At 40.8% G+C, this 16,165-nt stretch overlaps 1 protein-coding gene across 5 annotated transcripts in view; it reads right to left on the bottom strand.

The window, feature by feature from the left end:
* The window catches only part of RNF168 (ring finger protein 168), a 42,233-nt gene that overhangs the window by 19,322 nt on the left and 6,746 nt on the right, over positions 1–16,165 (bottom strand). For all 5 annotated transcript variants that reach the window (XR_004349675.1, XM_032630420.1, XM_032630419.1 and 2 more), the window contains one exon: positions 2,462–2,538. Coding sequence is in view for 4 of the 5 variants with exons in the window: in XM_032630420.1 (XP_032486311.1) it covers positions 2,462–2,538 (77 nt within the window). In the remaining variant the exon portion in view is untranslated. The remainder of the gene's footprint in view (positions 1–2,461; positions 2,539–16,165) is intronic.

Genomic DNA, 16,165 nt, shown 5'->3' with positions numbered 1-16,165 from the left:
GTGGGCAGGGGTGAATAGTTGCTGAAGAAACAACCACAATGGTCATTATATGATTTACAGATGAGGAAAGACACATAAAAGCTTTCCTAGATCAGAAAGTGATCTAACTTTCTTTTCTTAGCTCAGTAACTGGCAGCGGGGAGACTCAAACTCAGCATCTAGGACCTAAGGCCATGCTTGTGGGCATCTGAACTATACTTCCTGAAAGAAATAATGTAACAACTACTTTAGACATCTAAAGAATTTGACTCAAGAATAAGTCCTTGACCCAATTCAAGTGAAGGTGACATGAGTAAAGGTTTGTTAAGGAACTTTTAAGTCTTCTTGCTCTTAAAGGAAAGCCACTGGAAGAGACAGCTGGTTCTTCCTCTGCATACTGTTGTATATGCACCTGAGGTTCAGAAATGTGCAGCTACTTGTTATTAGCCTGAGGAGAAAGCCAGCTGACAGAAGTTAGCAAAGAAATGGAACTAGAGCTCTGGATGAAACCGACCCTGAAGCCCCTATTAACCTCTGGAATTCCAGTAAATTACAATTTTCTGTCACCTGTACTCAAAAGCATCCTGAAAAAACCTGTTCTCACTATATTGTTGTAAAGATAAAATTACTCCTTACTTAAGGAACTTCCCTGGTGGTGCAATGGTTAGGAATCCGCCTGCCAATGCAGGGGACATGGGTTCGATCCCTGGTCTGGGAAGATGCCACATGCCACAGAGCAATTAAGCCCATGTGCCACAACTACAGAGCCTGCGCTCTAGAGCCCGCATGCCCTACAGCCCGAGCACTGCAACTACTGAAGCCTGCGCACCTAGAGCCCATGCTCCACCACAAGAGAAGCCTGAAAACCAGGAGGAAGAGTAGCTTCTGCTCACCACAACTAGAGAAAGCACGTGCGTAGCAAAGAAGACCCGACGCAGCCAAAAAATAAATAAATAAAACCCTTACTTAAGAACATCGTCTAGACAATATGCTGACAATTAACTATCATAATTATTTACTAGTTCTTCTAGAGCTCTCATGGTCTAATACAGTAGCCACTAGCTACATGTGGCTACTGAGTAGTTGAAATGTGACTAGTCCAAATTGAGATGTATTATAAGTACAAAGTATACAATTGCACACTAAATAAGAAAAAAAGTCAATACTTTCTATACTGATTACATAATAAAATATTTTAGATATACGGGATTAAATAAAATATACATAAAATTAATTTCATCTTTTTTAAAAATACTTTAAAAAAATATTTATTTATTTTGGGCTGCATTGGGTCTTCGTTGCTGCACGCGGGCCTTCTCTAGTTGTGGCGAGCGGGGGCTACTCTTTGTTGCGGTGCGTGGGCTTCTTGTTGTGGTGGCTTCTCTTATGGTGGAACATGAGCTCTAGGGTGCATGGGTTTCAGTAGTTGCGGCACATGGGCCCAGTAGTTGTGGCTCGCGGGCTCTAGAGCACAGGCTCAGCAGTTGTGGCACACGGGCTTAGTTGCTCTGCGGCATGTGGGATCTTCCCAGACCAGGACTTGAACCCATGTCCCCTGCATCAGCAGGCAGATTCTTAACCACTGCACCACCAGGGAAGCCCCTCATCTGTTTTTTTTTTTTAATCTTTAAAAAATGTGGCTAATAGAAAATTTTAAATGATATATGAACCCACACCATATTTCTATTGAACAACACTGCTCTACATTAATCAGGGTAGGGGGAGTACTAGGGCTTTCCTAGTACTAGTGAAGTTCAAAGGCCGTAAGCACCACTCCCTCTTTTCATATTTAGGTTCTTCACAATTAGCCCTTTATGCTTTCCTCACCTAAATGCATTGTTTGTGCCCCCCAAACTTCATATATTGAAGCCCTAACTCCTGATGTGATGATATTTGGAGATGGGGCCTTCGGTAGGTAAGGTTCATGAGGGTGGAGTCCTCATGAAAGGGATTAGTACCCTTAGAAGAAGACACACAAGACAGATGATCTATCTCTCCCTTCCTCTCTCTGCCAGGTGAGAATACAGTGAGAAGGCAGCTGTCTACAAGCCAGGAAGCAGGCCCTTGCCCAATACCAGATCTCCCAGTGCCTTAATCTTGCACTTCCCAGATCCAGAACTGTAAGAACAAATGTTTGTTGTTTAAGTCATCCAGTCTATGGTGTTTTTGATATAGCAGCTTAAATGGACTTAAGACACCCATAATCTACCACCTTTTTCCCATCCTTTATGCTCAAAGCTTCCCGGAAATTAAAAAAATTTCCTTCATACTTAAATGCTTACAGATCACTATCACATAAGAAGAGCATATATAAATAAATTAAAGCAAGTTTTAAACTATTTTGAACACATGTAAAAAATGGAGCCTTTATAAAGCACATTAAAATTATTAACATTTCAATATATACTATTTATTTACATAAGCACATAATGTAAACACAGCAGAAAATTTTTCCAGAAAAGAGCAACTATTTAGTACTTACCTTGCTTATCTCCTCTTCATATTCTCTTCTTAATTCCCCAGGTTTACTTAATAGGCGAACTGGCTGATAGTCATCAACTGTTTCAGATCAAGAAAGAAAATTATATTATAGGCAACACCGAACTCTATGGCTAGCTTTGATCTTCCACTAAACCTGTATTAATATAAAAATGCAAAATTAAAATAAACATACAATTATGAACAGATATAGCAATATTTTTTAATGGAATTCCATTTTAAAAGAAAGGCCAGGACTTCCCTGGTAGTGCAGTGGGGTTAAGAATCTGCCTGCCGGGCTTCCCTGGTGGCGCAGTGGTTGGGAGTCCGCCTGCCGATGCAGGGGACACGGGTTTGTGCCCCGGTCCGGGAGGATCCCGCATGCCGCGGAGTGGCTGGGCCCGTGAGCCATGGCCGCTGAGCCTGCGCGTCCGGAGCCTGTGCTCCGCGACGGGAGAGGCCACAACAGCGAGAGGCCCAAGTACCGAAAAAAAAAAAAAAAAAAAAATAATCTGCCTGCCAATGCAGGGTACATGGGTTCGATCCCTGGTCCGGGAAGATGCCACGTGCCATGGAGCAACTGAGCCCATGCGCCACAACTGCTGAAGCCCGCGCACCTAGAGTCCATGCTCCGCAACAAGAGAAGCCACCACAATGAGAAGCCTGCGCACCACAGCAAAGAGTAGCCCCCACTTGCCGCAACTAGAGGAAGCCCGTGCACAGCAACAAAGACCCAATGCAGCCAAAAAATAAATAAATAAAATTAAAAGAAAAGAAAAGAAAGGAATCTACGTTCCCTGGAATTAACCAAATACAAAAAAAAAAAGGTCAGGGACTTCCCTGGTGGTGCAGTGACCAAGAATCTGCGCTCCCAACGCAGGCGGCCCAGGTTTGATCCCTGGTCAGGGAAATAGTCCACATGCTGCAACTAAGAGTTTGCATGCCACAACTAAAGATCCCGCATGCCACAACTAACACCTGCCTCAGCCAAAAAAAAAAAAAAATAAATAAATAAAATAAATAAATAAGTATTAAAAAACAAAAAAAGAGGGTTCCTCTGGTGGTGCAGTGGTTGAGAGTCTGCCTGCCAATGCAGGGGACACAGGTTCATGCCCTGGTCCAGGAAGATCCCACATGCCGCGGAGCAATGAAGCCCGTGTGCCACAACTACTGAAGCCCGCACTCTAGACCCCGTGAGCCACAACTACTGAGCCCATTCGCCTAGAGCCTCCACCACAAGAGAAGCCACCACAATGAGAAGCCTGTGCACCACAACAAAGAGTAGCCCCCGCTCGCTGCAATGAGAGAAAGCCCGCGTGCAGCAACGAAGACCCAACACAGCCATATATAAATAAAAAATAAATTTATTAAAAAAAGGAAAAAAATGAATATACAAACCACAGACCACAGAAAATATTCACAAAACACATCGGGCAAAGTACTGATACATATCACTACTTAACTCCTACACTCAATAATACAAAGATAAAACTCAAGGGGCAAAAGATTCAAGCAGGCACTTCACAATGGAAGACATACAAGTGGCCGGCCAATAAAAAATGAAAAAAGATTCAATATCATTAGTTACCTGGGACATGCAAATTAAAACTACAATGAGATACTACTACAAATCCCAGAAGGATTAAAATTAAAAAGATAGGTAACAGCAAATGTTGGTGAGGATACTGTAAGTGAACCAAACGTGTCCCCTCGAAATTCACGTAGAAATCTTAATTCAATGTGATGGTATTTGGAGATGGGGCCTTTGGGAGGTCTAATTAGCTCAGGAGGGTAGAGATCCCATGAATGGGATTAGCACCCTAATAAGAGGCCAGAGAGCTGGCTAGCTCTCCACTATATGAGAACAGAATCAGGAAGAGGGCCAAACCAGGAACCAAATTGGCCAGCACCTTGATCTTAGACTTCCCAGCTCCAGAACTGTAAAAAACAAATCTATTGTTTAAGTGACCCACTCCATATACTTTGTTACAGCAGCCCAAACTAACTAATGCAGATGAGCAGAAGCCAGGATTTGTATGTTGTTGCTGGGATTAGAAAATAATACAACCACCTTGGAAAATGACCTGGCAGTTTATTTTATAACCAAACATATACCTACTCTATGACAGAGCACTTCCACTCCTAAGTATTTGTTCAAGAAAAATGAAAACATATGACCACAAAAATAAACTTGTACAAGAATCTTCACAGCAACTTTATTCAAAATAGCCAAAAGCTGGAAACAGCTGAGGGACCATGAACTGGAGAACCAACAAGGGAAGTGGATGGAGGAAGGGAGCCCACAATCAGCTCCACTCAGCTCTGCAGCACTGAGCTGGAAGTGATAAGAAATGCTGGCATTCTGCTCCTCCTCGAGGGATGCTTGACTCGGAGCTAGGGAGACAGGGAGCCCTGTCTTCCTGTCTTGGCCACACCCACTTGGAGTGGAGCTTCCCTCTTGTTGAGTTAGGCAGGGAGGAGAGCAAATTGTGGCTGCAGAGAACAAGGGAATTCCCTGGCGGTCCAGTGGTTAGGACTCCACGCTCTCACTGCCGAAGGCCTGGGTTCAATCCCTGGTGGAGGAACTAAACTCCCACAAGCTGTGGAGCATAGCCAAAAAAATAAGAAAGATTAAAAAAAAAAAGTACAGTAGAACAATACTTAAAAAGAAGTAAACTACTAATCACAAAGGGATAAATCTGGAACATTATACTACGTAAAAGAAATGTGTACAATACACACTGTATGATTACTGTTACGGATTGAATTGTGTGCCCCCAAAAGATATGCTTAAGTGCTAACCCCTGTACCCAAGAATGTGATCTTATTTGGAAATAGGGTTGTTGTAGACATAACTGAGTTTATACTGGAGAAGGGTGGGCCCTTAATCTAATATCACTGGTGCCCTTGAAAGAGAGACAAAGAGAAGAGATGACTTTGTACAGACACATAGGGAGAATGTCATGTGACTATGAAAGCAGAGGCTGGAGTTATGCAGCTGCAAGCCAAGAACACCAAGGACTGTCAGCAACACTCAAGAGAAAGGCATGTAACAGATTCTCTCCGAGAGACTTCAAGAGAACATGTGTCTGGACTCCTAGCCTCCAGAATTGTGAGAAAATAAAATCTGTTATTTTAAGCCACCTGATTTGTGGTAGTTTGTTATGGCAACCCTAGGAAACTAATAGAATTCCATTTATATGAAGTTCTAGAGCAGACAAAACTCATCTATGGTGGGAAAAAATAAAAACATTGTTGACTTTTGTGGGGTGGAGGTAGGGCTCAACTGGAAGGGACATGAGGATAATTTCAGGTGTGATGATAATGTTCTACATTTTTATAGGGGTTTGTATTACAAAGGGTTATACTTATGTGAACACACAGTGAGTTACAATTAAAATTTGTACATTTCAATTATATGTAAATTTTACAGTGAAAGAAAAAAGTTATAAGCTAATATTTATCTTTAATAATATGTATACTTCTATGTGAAGATGTGGCACATATATACAATGGAATATTACTCAGCCATAAAAAGAAACGAAATTGAGTTAATCTGTAGTGAGGTGGATGGACCTAGAATCTGTCATACAGAGTGAAGTAAGTCAGAAAGAGAAAAACAAATACTGTATGCTAACACATATATATGGAATCAAAAAAAAAAGGGGGGGGTTCTGAAAAACCTAGGGGCAGGACAGGAATAAAGACACAGACATAGAGAATGGACTTGAGAACACAGGGAGGGGGAAGGGTAAGCTGGGACAAAGTGAGAGAGTGGCATGGACATATATACACTACCAAATGTAAAATAGATAGCTAGTGGGAAGCAGCCACATAGCACAGGGAGATCAGCTCAGTGCTTTGTGTCCACCTAGAGGGGTGGGATAGGGAGGGTGGGAGGGAGACACAAGAGGGAGGGGATATGGGGATATATGTACATGTATAGCTGATTCACTTTGTTGTAAAGCAGAAACTAATACACCATTGTAAAGCAATCATATTCCAATAAAGATATTAAAAAAACCAAAAAACAAAACAAAGCAAAGTAATATATATACTTATATGTATATTTAAGGGGAAATGAAATAAAAAAATAGGAAATCAATGGGTGGATAGATGAAAAGATATATGACAACAAGTATAGCAAAATGTTAATTGCCACATCTGGTTATGGATATATGAGAGTTCACCATAGAATTCTTTCAACTTTTCTCTATATTAAAATTTTTTCATAATAACATGCTGAAAATAATGTAAGCACACTACCAAAATCTCTTTTAGAAAGAAAGGAGGGAAGGAAGGAAGGAAAGAAAGGAGGGAGGGAAATAAAAACAAAAACCAAGGGTTGGCAAGATGTAACTACACCTCTCGTACACTACTGGTAGGAGTGTAAATTGGTAAAACCATTTTGGAAAACTGCTTGGCAGTATCTCCTAAGGCTTACCCTACCTGTAATACCCACCACGGGATAGTCTTAGGTTCTATTAAACATTCAAACTCAAAATGACCGTAAGGCCACGTTTGGCATCAATCTAACAGCATGAAAGCAAGCAAGCCAGGTAACCCCTACCCCACAGAAGCCAACATCTCTTGTGGCAACAATACAGGCACAGGTTCCCCACAAGAAAAATGCCCAGTTACAGTGGTCACTACACTCAAGAGAAGCACAAAGCATAGTATCCCAATCAGCATTATCATTCCTCCCAATAAAGACGTAATTTGTCAATCAGAAATAATTTTTACCACAACCAATGCATGCTACCTAGTAACATCATTGACATTCTTACCCTCATTCTGTTTTGGGAGAAACAAAGCTAGAGATTTCATCAAAGGACAGATTTTCATATAGCACAGGAAAAGATTTAACTCTTTATCCACATTCTATGACCCCCAAATCCCATTCTATATCCAACAGAAATGTAGGCATGTGTTCACCAAAATACAAGTATAAAAATGTTCACAGTAACACTATTCATAACAGCCTAACAGGATACAGAATTTTTCATTGCTTTCACTATTTAATATTTATACAACATAGTACTAAGTAGCAATGAAAATAAACCATAACCACATGTATCTCATCAATCTAACCATGAGCTGAAGAAGCCCCACACAAGAGTACGATTCCATTTTTAAAAATGTTCAGAAACAAGCAAATATGAGCCATGGTGTTGCAGGCCAGAATAACATCAACAGTTACAGGAACGGGTGAGTGAATAGATTCTGCAAGAGATGATTCAGGAGTTCTGGCAAAGTTCTGGGTCTTGAATGTAGTACTGGTTACACAGACATGTTCACTCTGAAAATTCACTGAACTGTAGACTTATGACTTGTACACTTTTGCATGTACCTGTCAATAAAATTTACATGAAAAACAAAGTAAAGAGGATCAACTTCCAGAATCGTAGATCTGCAGACTTTTTCTTCAACAAAACAACCATAACTGGAGAAAGGTATAAAAAAACTGGTAGAATAAAGTTCCTGAAATTTGTCCTAAGAGCCCACAGCAAAAGAAGAAATATTTCCCCCACCCCACCAAATTTACTAAATCTCAGCAAGAAAAGTGAGAATCTGTGGCACTGCAGCCACAACTGTTCTGCCCCCTCCCTAACTCAACAAGAAGGAAGCTCCACTCCAAGTGGGTGTGTCAAGACAGGAAGACAGGGCTCCCTAGCTCCCTAGCTCCCAGTCAAGGGGTAGTACATCATCCCTCCAGGAGGAGCAGCATAACAGCATTTCTTATCACTTCCAGCTCAGTGCTGCAGAGCTAAGTGGAGCTGATTGTGGGCTCTGCTCTTCCGTCCACTTCCCACTCAGGCATAATATGGAACAATAACGGGGCCCCACTGCCCTCATCACAGCTCACTCATAGGGCCAAGGGTTCTAGGACAGGCAAGCCGAGAAGAGACTACCATGCCTGTCCACTGGCCTGTTCCTAAAGAGAGAGGTAAGCCATTGTCTCTGCCTCCAGCTGCAGAGCAGTGGCTCAGAGATTTTGCCAAGGGAAAGAGACAGCCCATAAGAACTGAGGGCTCCAAAGATTTCCCTCAAAGAAAATGACTTTATCTGGAATAGAATGTGGATTAGTTCAAGCCTAAAGGCACTCTTGAAAACAATGGCAATTTTAGTGGTAAACACTTAAAGAGAAGGCAGGGTGGGACTTCCCTGGTGGCTCAGTGGTTAAGAATCCGCCTGCCAACGCAGGGGACATGCATTCAAGCCCTAGTCTAGGAAGATCACACATGCCGTGGAGCAACTAAGCCTGTGTGCCACAACTACTGAAGTCTGCGTGCCTAGAACCCATGCTCTACAACAAGAGAAGCCACAGCAATGAGAAGCCCGCACACCACAACAAGGAGTAGCCCCTGCTCGCCGCAACTAGCGAAAGCCCGCGCATAGCAACAAAGACCCAACGAAGCCAAAAATAAATAAATAAATAATTTTTTTTTTTTTTTTTTTTTTTAAAAAGAGAAGGCAGGGTGGAGTGATGTCAGCAAAATGGCAGAGCAGGCAGCTCCAAGCTCTCATCCCTCCACAGAAACATCAAAAAAGCAAGGAGAAACTACCAGAGCCAACACTTTCAGAACTCTGGAAAGCAAAGGTTTATAGCAACCAAGAAAATGGCAACTTCAGGAAGATTGATTCAGGATGGTGCAGTAGAAGGAGTTGTGCTCACTCCCTCGTGCGACGGCACCGAAATCACAAATAACTGCTGAACAATCGTCAACAGGAAGACACTGGAACTCACCAAAAAAGATACCCCACATCCAAACACAAAGAAGCCACAATGAGATGGTAGGAGGGGCACAATCACAATTAAATCAAATCCCGTAACTGCTGGGTGGGTGACTCACAAACCGGAGAACACTTATACCACAGAAGTCCACCCACCGGAGTGAAGGTTCTGAGCCCCACATCAGGCTTCCCAACCTAGGGGTGCGGCAACGGGAGAAGGAATTCCTAGAGAATCAGACTTTGAAGGCTAGCAGGATTTGATTGCAGGACTTTGACAGGACTGGGGGGAACAGAGATTCCACTCTTGGGGGCACACACAAAGTACTGTGTGCACTGAGACCCAGGGGAAGAAGCAGTGACCTCATAGGAGACTGAACCAGACCTACATGCTAGTGTTGGAGGGTCTCCTGCAGAGGCGGGGGGTGGCTGTGGCTCACCGTGGGGACAGGGACACTGGAAGCAGAAGTTCTGGGAAGTACTCCTTGGCGTGAGTCCTCCCAGAGTCGGCCATTAGCCCCGCCAAAGAGCTGGGTAGGCTCCAGGGCTGGGTCGCCTGAGGCCAAACAACCAAAAGGGAGGGAACCCAACCTCACCCATCAGCAGACAAGAGGATTAAAGTTTTACTAAGCTCTGTCCATCAGAGCAACACCCAGCTCTACCCACCATCAGTCTCTCCCATCAGGAAGCTTGCACAAGCCTCTTAGACAGCCTCATCCAGCAGAAGCCAGACAGCAGAAGAAACAAAAACTACAATTCTGCAGCCTGTGGAACAAAAACCACATTCACAGAAAGATACACAAAATGAAATGGCAGAGGACTTTGTACCATATGAAGAAATAAGATAAAACCCCAGAAAAACAACTAAATGAAGTGGAGATAGGCAACCTTCCAGAAAAAGAATTCAGAATAATGATAGTGAAGATGATCCAGGACCTTGGAAAAGGAATAGAGGCAAAGATAGAGAAGATGAAAGAAATGTTTAACAAAGAGCTAGAAGAATTAAAGAACAAACAAAGAGATGAACAATACAATAATTGAAATGAAAAATACACTAGAAGGAATCAATAGCAGAATAACTGAGGCAGAAGAACAGATAAGTGACCTGGAAGACAGAATGGTGTAATTCACTGCCATGGAAGAGAATAAAGAAATAAGAATGAAAAGAAATGAAGACAGCCTAAGAGACCTCTGGGACAACATTAAACACAACAACATTCGCATTATGGGGGTCCCAGAAGGAGAAGAGAGAGAGAAAGGACCTGAGAAAATATTTGAAGAGATTATAGTTGAAAAATTCCCTAACATGGGAAAGGAAATAGCCACCCAAGTCCAGGAAGCGCACAGAGTCCCAGGCAGGATAAACCCAAGCAGAAACACGCCCAGACATGCAGTAATCAAACTGAAAAAAATTAAAGACAAAGAAAAATTATTGAAAGCAGCAAGGGAAAAACGACAAATAACACACAAGGGAACTCCCATAAGGTTAACAGCTGATTCCTCAGCAGAAACTCTACAAGCCAGAAGGGATCGGCATGACATATTTAAAGTGATGAAAGGGAAGAACCTACAACCAAGATTACTCCACCCAGCAAGGCTCTTATTCAACACAGAAATCAAAAGCTTTACAGACCAGCAAAAGCTAAGAGAAATCAGCACTACCGAACCAGCTCTACAACAAATGCTAAAGTAACTTCTCAAAGCGGGAAACACAAGAGAAGAAAAGGACCTACAAAAACGAGCCCACAACAATTAAGAAAATGGTAACAGGAACATAATTATCGATAATTACCTTAGACATGAATGGATTAAATGCTCCAACCAAAAGACAGGCTCCTTGAATGGATACAAAAGCAAGACCCATATATATGCTGTCTACAAGTCTCACTTCAGACCTAGGGACACATACAGACTGAAAGTGAGGAGATGAAAAAAGATATTCCATGCAAATGGAAATCAAAAAGAAAGCTGGAGTAGCAATACTCATATCAGATAAAATAGACTTTAAAATAAAGAATGTTACAAGAGACAAGGAAGGACACTACATAATGATCAAGGGCTCGATCCAAACAGAAGATATAACAATTATGAATATATATGCACCCAACATAGGAGCACCTTAATACATAAGGCAACTGCTAACAGCTATAAAAGAGGAAATTGACAGTAACACAATAATAGTGGGGGACTTCAACACTTCACTTACTCCAATGGACACATCATCCAGACAGAAAATTAATAAGGAGACACAAGCTTTAAATGACTCAATAGACCAGGTAGATTTAATTGATATTTATACGACATTCCATCCAAAAACAGCAGATTACACTTTCTTCTCAAGTGGGGACGGAACATTCTCCAGGATAGATCACATCTTGGGTCACAAATCAAGCCTCGGTAAATTTAAGAAAATTGAAATCACATCAAGAATCTATTCTGACCCAAACGCTATGAGATTAGAAATCAATTACAGGGGAAAAAACGTAAAATACATAAACACATGGAGGCTAAACACTACATTACTAAATAACCAAGAGATCACTGACGAAATCAAAGAGGAGATCAAAAAATACCTACAGACAAATTACAACGAAAACACAATGATCCAAAACCCATGGGATGCAGCAAAAGCAGTTCTAACAGGGACGTTTACAGCAATACAAGCCTACCTCAAGAAACATGAAAAATCTCAAATAAACAATCTAACCTTACAACTAAAGGAACTAAAGAAAGAAGAACAAACAAAACCCAAAGTTAGAAGAAAGAAAGAAAACATAAAGAGCAGAGCAGAAATAAATGAAATAGAAACAAAGAAAACAATGGCAAAGATCAAAAGAACTAAAAGCTGGTTCTCTTTGAGAAGATAAACAAAATTGATAAACCTTTAGCCAGACTCATTAAGAAAAAGAGGGAGAGGACTCAAATCAATAAAATTAGAAATGAAAAAGGAGAAGTTACAACGGACACCACAGAAATACAAAGTATCCTAAGAGACTACTACAAGCAACTCTATACCAATAAAATGGACAACCTGGAAGAAATGGACAAATTCTTCCAAAGGTATTACCTTCCAAGACTGAACCAGGAAGAAATAGAAAATATGAACAGACCAATCACAAGTAATGAAATTGAAACTGTGGTTAAAAATTTTCCAGCAAACAAAAGCCCAGGACCAGATGGCTTCACAGGTGAATTCTATCAAACATTTAGAGAAGAGCTAACACCCATCCTTCTCAAACTCTTCCATAATATTGCAAAGGAAGGAACACTCCCAAACTCATTCTATAAGGCGACCATCACCCTGATACCAAAACCAGACAAATATACTACAAAACAGACCAATATCACTCATGAATATAGATGCAAAAATCCTCAACAAAATACAAGCAAACAGAATCCAACAAATTAAAAGGAACATACACCATGATCAAGTGGGATTTATCCCAGGGATGCAAGGATTCTTCAATATACGCAAATTAATCAAAGTGATATACTGTTAACAAATTGAAGAAGAGAAAGCATATGATCATCTCAATAGATGCAGAAAAAGCTTTTGACAAAATTCAACACCCATTTATGATAAAAACTCTCCAGAAAGTGGGCACAGAGGGAACCTACCTCAACATAAGAAAGGCCATATACGACAAACCCACAGCAAACATCATTCTCAATGGTGAAAAACAGAAAGTATTTCCTCTAACATCAGGAATGACACAAGGATGTCGACTCTCACCACTATTATTCAACATAGTTTTGGAAGTCCTAGCCATGGCGATCAGAGAAGAAAAAGAAATAAAAGGAATACAAATTGGAAAAGAAGTAAAACTGTCAGTTTGCAGATGACATGATACTATACATAGAGAATCCTAAAGATGCCACCAGTAAACTACTAGAGCTAATCACCGAATCTGGTAAAGTTGCAAGATACAAAATTAATGCACAGAAATCTCTTGCATTCCTATATACTAATGATGAAAAATCTGAAAGAGAAATTAAGGAAACACTCCCATTTACCACTGGAACAAAAAGAATACCTAGGAATAAACCTACCTAGGGAGACAAAAGACCTATATGCAGAAAACTATAAGACACTGATGAAAGAAATTAAAGATGATACCAACAGATGGAGAGATATACCATGTTCTTGCACTGGAAGAATCAATATTGTGAAAATGACAATACTACCCAAAGCAATCTACAGATTCAGTGCAATCTGTATCAAATTACCAGTGGCCGTTTTTACAGAACTAGAGCAAAAAAATCTTAAAATTTGTATGGAGACACAAAAGACCCTGAATAGTCAAAGCAGTCTTGAGGGAAAAAAAATGAGCTGGAGGAATCAGACTCCCTGACTTCAGACTATACTACAAAGCTTCAGTAATCAAAACAATATGGTACTGGCACAAAAACAGAAATATAGATCAATGGAACAAGATAGAAAGCCCAGAGATAAACCCACACAGCTATGGTCAACTAATCTATGATAAAGGAGGCAAGGATATACAATGGAGAAAAGACAGTCTCTTCAAAAAGTGGTGCTGGCAAAACTGGACAGCTACATGTAAAAGAATGAAATCAGAACACTCCCTAACACCATACACAAAAGTGAACTCAAAATGGACTAGAGATCTAAATTTAAGTCTGGACACTATAAAACTCTTAGAGGAAAACATAGGAAGAACACTCTTTGACATAAATCACAGCAAGATCTTTTTTCATCCACCTCCTAGAGTAATGGAAATAAAAGCAAAAATAAACAAATGGGACCTAATGAAACTTCAAAGCTTTTCCACAGCAAAGGAAACCATAAACAAGATGAAAAGACAACCCTCAGAATGGGAGAAAATATTTGCAAACGAATCAATGGACAAAGGATTAAACTCCAAAATACATAAACAGCTCAAGCAGCTCAATATTAAAAAAACAAACAACTCAATCCAAAAATGGGCAGAAGATGTAAATAGACATTTCTCCAAAGAAGACATACAGATGGCCAAGAGGCACGTGAAAAGCTGCTCAACATCACTAATTATTAGAGAAATGCAAATCAAAACTACAATGAGGTATCATCTCACACCAGTTAGAATGGGCATCATCAGAAAATCTACAAACAGCAAATGCTGGAAAGGGTGTGGAGAAAAGGGAACCCTTTTGCACCGTTGATAGGAATGTAAATCGATACAGCCACTATAGAGAACAGTACAGAGGTTCCTTAAAAAACTAAAAATAGAAGTACCATATGACCCAGCAATCCCACTAATTGGGCATATACCCAGAGAAAACCATAATTCAAAAAGACATGCACCCCAATGTTCATTGCAGCATTATTTACAATAGCCAAGACATGGAAGCAACCTAGATGCCCTTCGACAGACAAATGGATAAAGAAGATGTGGTACATATATACAATGAATATTACTCAGCCATAAAAAGGAACGAATTTGGGTCATTTGTAGAGACATGGATGGATCTAGAGACTGTCATACAGAGTGAAGTAACTCAAAAACAGAAAAACAAATATAGTATATTAACACATATATGTGGAACCTAGAAAAATAGTACAGATGAACCAGTCTGCAGGGCAGAGATAGAGACACAGATGTAGAGAACAAACATATGGACACCAAGGGGGGAAAAGTGGAACAGTGGGTGGTGGTGATGGGATGAATTGGGCGATTGGGATTGACATATATAAGTTAATATGTATAAAATAAATAACTAATAAGAACCTGCTGCATAAAAAATAAAATAGAAAAAACTTCAAAAGATAATGTCTTGCTGTTTCCAATGGGGTTTTTAGTGGTTTGTCTAAGATATATCTCTATGGAGATCCTAGTGTTGTATCTTTCTTATTCTTCTAAAGCCGGGTAAATGTGAATTATAACATTAAATGTTTAAAAAAGAAGAAAAAGAAAAAGCCAATCTCAAAAGCAGTAAGGGGCTTCCCTGGTGACGCAGTGGTTGAGAGTCCGCCTGCCAATGCAGGGGACACAGGTTCATGCCCTGGTCCGGGAAGATCCCACATGCCGTGGAGCGGCTGGGCCCATGAGCCATGGCCGCTGAGCCTATGCGTCCCGAGCCTGTGCTCCGCAATGGGAGAGGTCGCAACAGAGAGAGGCCCGCGTACTGCAAAAAAAAAAAAAAAAAAAAAAAAAAGCAGTAGGAAAATTTTGCAGACACTTTACTTGTTCTTGCCCCACACCCTCCTCAGCATACTGGCAATCTTTAAGAGGGAAACCCACGTTCTCAGATTGGGACACTTGTTCCTGGCTCTGGAGGGAAATGAGCAGACTCAGGGCAAGATACATGCTCAGAAAACATCTGAGCAGACCCTAAGCTTTCACCTTGGGCTGATCCCAGGCTCAATTCAAGGCTGGCGAATTGCTGAAGGGCAGCCTTGGCACCAAGCCAATGTGCCAAGACGGAGAAGTGCTTCTTTGTTTTGTTTCTTTTTCTTGTTTTTTTCCGGCTCCTGACATTCAAAGAAATCTGTCAAAACACTAACTGAACACAAACTAAGACAAAGACTCGGTGACCACACACATTAAGGAACACAGTCTTTGCAAAAATAGTTTGGGAAACTCAGTAACAAATGGCCTATTATAGCCTTCAACAATCAAAAAAATGGTAAACCCCAGGGAAAGGGAAGAATCTGATTCCCAGAGTTACCACATTGTAATATTCAAATGTTCAATTTTCTCCAAAAAACCAACCACAAGGCATACTAAGAAACAAGAACATTTGGACAATTCAAAGGAACAGAAACCATCCCTAAGGAAGCCTACACATCAGACTTACTAAACAAAAACTTTAAAATAACTGTCTTATCAACAAATGGCACCAGGAAAACTGGATATCCACATGTAAAAGAATGAGGTTGGACCCTTCCCTCACACCATATACAAAAATTAACTCAAAATGGGTTAAAAACTTAGGGACTTCCATGGCAGTCCAGTGGTTAAGACTCTGCAATTCC

Source organism: Phocoena sinus, chromosome 4 (genome assembly GCF_008692025.1).
Source record: "Phocoena sinus isolate mPhoSin1 chromosome 4, mPhoSin1.pri, whole genome shotgun sequence".
NCBI lineage: Eukaryota > Metazoa > Chordata > Mammalia > Artiodactyla > Phocoenidae > Phocoena > Phocoena sinus.
Note: the sequence above shows the minus strand (reverse complement) of the source record. Positions and strands in the feature narration are given on the sequence as shown.